We start from the raw sequence: 8,248 nt of genomic DNA, 5'->3' as shown, positions 1-8,248 counted from the left end.
AACATCAGAGGAGTGGGAGTGTGTTGGGATTGCGCTGTGGATCATCCAAACACTGCAGAAAGAAAAGAAAAAAAGATATGAAAACAATCAAAAAGGTCTGAACCCAGAGCTGTGGCATGTGGACAAAAGCCAGCTGGAGCGGAGCTGCAGGACTTTAATAGCTCAGGCTTCATGTGCTGGGGCTGTTCCAAAGGAGGGACAATTCATGAAGTCATGAGGAGGTGGAAGTACGATGTGACTTAAGATATCATATGCAAGATTAATGCATTAACACCTCTGATAAGACTGGATCTTTTGTTGTGTGCGTAAATTATCAGCATTCGAACCAGAGTAACTGTGTAACTGTGATTCAAAGTAATGTGTGTATCATTCAGCCGCCTGTCACCGACTTCCAGGAGAACTTCCAGGAAACCAGATGACCAGTCAGAGAGAGGAGGGAAGTCGGTGAACTTGATAAAAAAAATTAACTTGACTAAGAACTTTCAAACACGGCCTTGTTCGTGAACGTTTCTGTCCGAGTCACGTAGATAGACTTTCATCAGTAGCGGTGGTTGCCTAACAATAAAGACAGCAACTACCATGATACCACACTGCTCATGTCTTGTTTTGATTGAGAGACCTGTAGCAGCAGAAACTACATATCGTGCCTTTAGAGCATGATAAGCTACTTCTCCTGTTCCTTTCTACTCTTTACTGCAGTATATTTTTGAGCTGGTAATGTACTTTTTTACCTTTATAACGTCTGACCAGACCAAACAACTTCTTCTCCTTCTGAAACAGACAGAGACCTCCACCCCCCACACAAGTTGCACATGCAAACTGCAGTAAACAAGCTAGCATCTGCTAGGTTCAGTTTTCACTTGTAACGTTTGTCTTTGGCGATGACGCTGACTTACCTTGTATCTCGGGGTCTGTTGGAGTTCATGAACAGCAGTGGCGTGCGCAGACTTTTTGAAGGGCAGGGGCAAAAAGAAGGGCACTTTAGCGCGCGCTTTGGCTCCCAAGAGGGCACTTTAGCACGCGTTTTGGCTCCCAAGAGGGCACTTTAGCGCGTGTTTTGGCTCCCAAGAGGGCAGTTTATCACTGCCCCCCCTGCCCCCCCCTTGTGCACATCACTGACGAACAGTGTCTTAGAAGGCTGTCAACCTGACACAGTGTTTCTCGAACGAACCTTTGACATCATGTACCATCTCAGAAAATACCAGGCAACGTCAAAATACATCAGCATACCCCCACTGTCTTCAGCTTATTGTTTTGCTGCTGATGTGAACAGGTGCTGTGGACACCTCAACTTCAACTTCAGCATTACTTTCATAATTGCTATTAATAAAAACAAAAATTGTAATGGTTCGTAACTTGAGATTAACTATTTGAGGCCCTCTTGAACGATTTTTTGTGGGAGCAGCAAGTAACAGTAATGGACTGGTGTCTCCTTGTTGCTACTGGATCCACTGGGTCAAAGATCCATCTTTGCTTTGCAACTCATGATCACATCGGTAAGGGCCGTGCTACCCAGAGATGGGATGTTGTTGGGTGGTTCTGTGCAATTCTGGCAGAGAAGTGCCCAGCTGTGCTGTTTCAGGAGTAGATGGCCGTGCCAGCATGCTTACATTTTGTAATCAGCCCTAAACACACAGTACAGCAACAAAGGACCGGACAAACCCTGACCTGATGATGGCACCATATGAGGTCAGAGGACTGCTGATAAAGGCCTGTTGAAACACTACAGTGCAGTGTTTCTGTAAATTCATCATTTAAAAAGGCGCTGCTGCATTTAAGAGCTCTCCCAACAACAACAACATCAGGACATAATGTATGAAAAACCATCATTTAAATCATTGTAAAGCCACTGAGGCAGTGTGATTGCGATGTTGGGCTTTATAGAAAAATAAAATAAAGTCGATTTTTTGGGGTCTTTCTTTTCAAACATTTTCGCCCACTTCATGCAGAGACTGGTCACGGGTGAGGGTGAGGGAGTGCAACGCCATGAATTTAAGTGAACAATTTGTCAAATTACTCTCTTTGAGACGACAACGACACAAACAAATCCAGAGCTGTGGTTCTTGGAGAGACATTAGGGAGGCATGGCTGACCTCTCATCCCAACTTCCAGTGCTAGATGTTTTTCAGAAGAGTCGACAAGCATGCTGCCTTCACACAGAGGAGCTTAAAATATGACGCTCACCAGGAGAGGGATTTTGAAAAAAAGGCCATGAGGTCAATTAAAATCAAAAGGAACATCAACCTTCTCAGGCAATATCCTTTTTGCCATTTTCTGTGTACAGTTGGACAGTTGCTGGTGGTATAAACACACGACTCTTGCATCAAATCCACAGAATGTAAATGGACTGAAGGAGCAGAGATTTACTCTACAACTAAATATAGGAGAACACCTACCAACTCCTCCACAGAGACATTTTTAACATTCAGCCTGCAGTCAGCAGGAACAGGTTGTTCCAGCGCAGGCCTGCTAAGATGTGTGACATGGAGACTGATGAAAGCATGCAAGAGTCTTCCTCGCCCACAATAAATGGGGAAACTGGATGACTTCCAACTTTTTCTTCTATCAGACCACCCACTTAGACCGACGTAAAAAGAACATGCACGGCACAGTTTTTGTCATGAACTAGAGGAGGGGGATCAACATGTTCATCCCAGAACCAACAACTCAGAGATTACTGACCCTTTGCCCATTACAGCTGTTTAAAGCTCCACGAACACCACAGATACCTATAATTTTTGGTATTTGTAAGTCTAGAGGGTGCTGTATATAAGATATGGCCATCTGTAATTCATACCCCAGGCAGATGACCAGGAAGATAGTGATGGCTTGAATTGACCTAGAAGAAATCAGCATAGTTCAACATTAAATCTTCATCACTTTCTGGCTTTGAGCCATCTCCAGCAGTGGAAAGGAGCGGCTGTGGCTCAGGGGTAGATCCCTGCGCCTTGTTATCGAAAGATGGCTGGTTCGATTCCCCTGGTCTTGCATGTCTGAGTGTCCTTGGGCAAGATATTGAAACCCAGGCACATTGCATGGCAGCCACCGCCCTTAATGTATGAATAAGATACAAAGAGCTATTACAGGACGGGCCAGGGCTAGCTGGTTAGCATGCTAAATTCAGTAGACATCTCTGCAACACAGAACACAGACATCTTTAACAAATCCTCAACACTTGTATCTTCACAGTGGATGATGGAAGTTCATTTTGGGAACATTTGAAACTAAAATACAACACCAGTGCAGCTGATGTTTGTGGAAGGTACCTAGAAATCACACAATACTAAAAAAAGATAACGCTGCCATTAAAAAAAGCTTTAAAAGTAGATGCATCAGGCCAGTTAAAAACTAAAGAAACAATCGAAAATAATGCTCATTCACAAGGTTAATTAACAACTCATCTGTACATCATACAGAATATTTATTGTATGTCCTCAAAATACACAAGAAACCATAAGACAGAACAGAGGGCGAGAAAAACCCTTTAAGGTCATTTGGAAAGGAACACAATGAACACCAGGCTGAACTTAATTTTGTCAGACCGGCAAAAAGATCCAACACAGGTCCTCTCCTTAGAAAAAACGAATGCCGAGCTTTGATTTCAAAAACTCAAATTCCCACAAAATAAATACAATCTTTTTTTTTTTTTTCTTACACCCGTAACAGTACCTGTCAGCCAAAACTCCTGTTGGCTTTATTTTTTTTGTGTTAAATTTACCTGGAAACATTTCACACGTTTCAGAAATGCAGAACACAGGAGCTGTCTAATCTCCCGTCTCTGACCTCCATGAAGGGAGTTTGTTCTCCTTTTCCTCTTTACAGGGCTTGGTCTGTTCTACAAATCCATTTCCGTTGACCGCAAAGAGATCGCGCTTCCTTTAAATCAAATTCTGTAGACAAACATTAGTTGTGTCCTAAACCGGCTGAAACGATTAGCTATGCTTTTGGCATGATCCACTGGCCCTGTGGCAAAAAAAATGAGCAGACGCAACAAAGCTCTCTTTAAGTTGCAGCACAATATTCGTGGATTTGGTTAAAAAAAATTAAAATAAAATGCATCTTCGGTTCCATCATGAGAACGTTCACCTTCGTGATCAGTGCCACTCGTGTCTTATTTTGTACAGTGTCAAAACATGGGAATAAAAAAACTGCCAAATGATGTTGCACTTGTATGAAATGATGTAGTGTTATGATCCTAAAGATTCTGAAAGCTGGACGAACAGCAATATTTTAGGCCTCGTTTAGTAGTAAGAATTGCTGTTTTAAGCACAAAAATCAGATGCAGTCTTTGGCCCGGTGTGCAGCGGTGTGAAAACGAATAGCAGGTATAAAACTGAGTGTAACGCCATGAAGACTTTTGAAATGTGTACCGTTATCCCAGGTTACTTTACCACCTTCTGCCTCTTAAAATACATTTGTGGTTTGCAGGCACAGCTCCCTCAACAGCACCACACCGGTTATTGACATCCTGGTCTCGCTCCACCGCATCAAGTACAGCAGCCTGGTCAGTAGCCCTACACTTTTAAGTTTGACGCTGTGGTTACCATTCTCACACCTCTAAAGAACCAGAACAGTCAGAGTGAAGCACTAGAGGTGTAGTTGGATCATCTCAGTGTGAAGCCTAAGGCGACCAACCAAGCTGCTGTATTTGACAAGTTTGGGAAGGAGAACGTGTTATTACCCTTATACCCTTGTTCCATTTTCTCACAAAGGGAACCCACCAACAGCCTTCCTCTTGTGGTATTTTCTTGGGTCAGTGCACTAAAACTTGTCTGTAAGCGACTGGAAAGTGAGGGTGCTCCGATTGATGAGCAATCGTGCCGCTAAAATGCCATATCGTCCCAGACGGGGAAGATGGAATGGGAGAAACAGATCATAACCTGGCTAATGTCCAACTGACCCACATGCTAACTGTAACACAAGCGCGTCTTCTTAAGTGAGGAAAATGTATTTTCTTTCCTTTATTACCTTTAATGGTGTTTCTAATTTGCCAATAATAACTATTAGCTATAGATGATAATAAAGTTAAGAAACAACACTTTGATCAGTGATGGGCATCAGACAGTACTGCTTCCAGCAATCTGTGATCAGCCCCAACGATCCCGATCGAAACACCCTACTGTTCAACTAATCAGAATCAAAAAAGCATAATTAAGCTTTTCAAAAGACTGTTTGGATTGAATCAAGCTTTAACACAGCACTGCTTGCCGTAATCCAAACCACTCCCCTTGATCTACTGGGAAGGCATCCACTGGATTCTAAAGTAATTTAAAAAAGAAAGAAAATTACCTTGCATGATTTCAGAGAGTTTCTGCAAGGCTGCTGAAAGTAGTTTTTTGCACAATGCAAGTTGCACACAGATATGATTCATAAAACAAAAACAATATTTCCAACAGTGTCACACACGTTATGTGTTTGTTATGGACCGTAATCTGAATCCTTCCATGTCCCCTTCATACGTGCTGTGGCAGCGTTTTGTTCCCATTGAAATGATTCAGTATGACATTCATCTTCAGTTCAAGTCAGTGACATATTGAGTGTTGTGGTAATGATCAACTGTCACACAGATTCAAAGATATGCCTTGTGAAGTGCTTCAACAAAGTCTCATTCTGCCGTTTTTGTTTTCTGTTTTTTTTTCCCCATTTCATATACACACACACACACACACACGCACGCACGCACACACACACACGCCTGCAAATTAAATTCAATAAATAAGACTTACAATGTTGTAAGGCAATGTTGACCATGCATTTGTCACAATGAACAACAAATCAAGAAACATACATGGTAACAATATGCACATTCATTAAGAGCAACAAGGTCGCCAATCCCCACTTTTTTTCCTTTTCTTTTTCCAATAAATCAAGTTTTCAAGGCTTTCAGGGTGATCTCCTGATCGACAGGGCTCATCCCCACCACACCTGGCTCTGGTTTCTGTAGCAGGACCGCCTCTTCTTTCAGAGAGCCCAGTCCAAGCAGTAGGCCGGACACGCAGCAACTGGACCCAGCCACAGTGGGGCTTTCGCATTGCATCCAAAGTTGGAGTTTTATTCCAAGAAAAATCAAAAGGTCTGTGTGGAGACAGAGATCCAGCAGCCAGCTGCTCAGAGCCTCAGGACAGTCCAGAAGTTTCCAGGTAACTCTGAAGTTTTCTCACTGTACTTCTGTCCAAGGAGCAAAGGTCGAAATCAAAGGTAGTGTTTGTGATGTGGAAGTGTCCAGTTTCTTCAATGAGGTTCACAATCTGGAAGACAGAGAGGATGACGGGTAAGCACCGGATTTATTTGTATAGACAGGGCTTAGTGATGAGAACTTTTAGTGTGCATATGCTAGTAATTTCATGAGTCATATTTCCAAAAACAATGTACATCTCATTGTCAGTTTTCATTTCAGCAGCATTATTACTATACTGCATATGGAAAAGAAACATCAAATATTTCTTTTTTTTTTTGAACACTTTATTTCTGGACATTTTCAGAATAAATTAAACCAAATAAGAGACAAGATGACAATGACCAATACATAACATCAAATATTTCCTACTACATTTAGGTGTAACTGCTCATAAAGCTGCTGCCATAAAAAAATAACACATCAAATAAGATGTTAAGCCAAAGACAACAGTGCACAAATGTGGGCCTTTAAATCGACGTCCTTCACGTGTGAAAATCCACTTAACGCTGACTTGAGGGTGAAAATTAGCCTTTTAAAAAAGACATAACAGAAATTCAATTTTTCAGAGCTTCCTGTGTGTAGGACTGTTCAAAACATGTAATGGTTTAATTGGATCAGTAAAACCTCTTTGACTTAACATGTCAAAGGCGAGCATGTCAGAAAAGCCCACAGCCCCCATGTGTGGTTCAGCAGAGAAGTTTGGTTTACAAGCGAAAAGAGGAAAAGAATGTGTGTGGACACATGTGATGTGGTCAGACATAGGGTAGAAATGTTAATGAAAATGAGCAAGGCCTCCTCCCTCTTGTACCTTTCCTGTGTATTATTGGTTTCAGACTTCAGACCAGAAGTGAAAACGAGGCTCGAGGTTGGGACTCCTGGGGGAGTATATAAGGTACCATCCAATATAGCTTGGCGTAGGTAGAGTTCACAAAAATGTGGGGAAAATTACTGCCCGCTTTCATGACAGGGCAGATTAAAGTCAGATGCTCAGGCGTTACCTCTCTCATTCAACCTTTTGATAGTCAGGTCTCATTTTCAGTGCTGTTTAGGATTCCACTTCAACTGGAAACAGCTACCAAACTCATGTTTGGTCCCACCGTCAAGACCATCTGCATCACAGCGCTCTCTGTGATACAATATGTGGTCCCCACCAGCGGGCAGGAGAGGCTGGGAGTTAATCATTCCCATCTCTTGTAACAGGAAGTGGAGCCAGTTGGTGAACTCGGCTAGATTAGCCTGATTACTGTGCAAGTTAAAGCTGTGCGCGGTTGATGCCGTTTTGGATGGGATTTCTTTCTTTCTTTAGAGCCAGACGTCTTGTTTGGAGAGCAAGGCAGAACTTGGCAGCCGCAGCTGGGAAGATCCACTAATACCGTCATACGAGAGGCCTCGAGAATATAAGCAAGAAACATGCAATCTCTTAGGAGAGAGGAGAGAGGTTAACCAAATAATTCATTGCTTCCAGATGAAGCTGCAGATTGCAGAGGATCTGTAACAGATCACAGCTCCTCTTTTAATCCAATGCAACAATAAAGCTGACCAATAGCACAGGCATGCAGTGATATTATGCCTGAGATCGGGGGAAACTAGGGGAACCAAGCTTTTTTCATTTTTTATCTGGAGCTTGGCGGTTCAGGCAAACTTCCGCGTAGAAGATAATAATGTAGGAATGTAAGCGATAATATCAAAGTCATAACCTCAACTACATTCAATGTTTTCTGATTGGTAGTGGAATTTGAAACTTCTAAAGACAGTAAGTGTACAACTAACAGTCTACACATTGCATTCACTAAAGGAAACTTCAACACTAGAAAAAGATAAAAGGTACTGTTTTCAGATGATGAGAAATTGCTTGACATTCGTCTGTGCCTTGCTGTTTGTGAATTCAATTACATTTTCACATCTGTCCTTCACAGTTACATCTGAGTTCACTACCTGGTCCCTGGGCCACCAGTCTGCAATTAAAGGAAAAGTTCAGTTGATGGTAAATAATGACTGAATTTTGAAAATATTGGACAAAAAGCAATAAGGTACCATAACTGCTGCATTTTATGTAAAAACAAGATTTTA

The 8,248-nt window shown here is 42.1% G+C and overlaps 1 protein-coding gene across 2 annotated transcripts in view; it reads right to left on the bottom strand.

The window, feature by feature from the left end:
* Window positions 1-3,389: 3,389 nt before the first annotated feature.
* Window positions 3,390-8,248, bottom strand: part of mllt3 (MLLT3 super elongation complex subunit) — a 59,155-nt gene continuing 54,296 nt past the window's right edge. For both annotated transcript variants that reach the window (XM_030431478.1, XM_030431479.1), the window contains one exon: window positions 3,390-6,248. In XM_030431478.1, coding sequence (XP_030287338.1) covers window positions 6,117-6,248 — 132 coding nt within the window. In that variant the 3' untranslated portion in view covers window positions 3,390-6,116. The remainder of the gene's footprint in view (window positions 6,249-8,248) is intronic.

Source organism: Sparus aurata, chromosome 10 (genome assembly GCF_900880675.1).
Source record: "Sparus aurata chromosome 10, fSpaAur1.1, whole genome shotgun sequence".
Lineage (NCBI taxonomy): Eukaryota > Metazoa > Chordata > Actinopteri > Spariformes > Sparidae > Sparus > Sparus aurata.
This window is presented reverse-complemented; position numbering and strand designations above follow the sequence as displayed.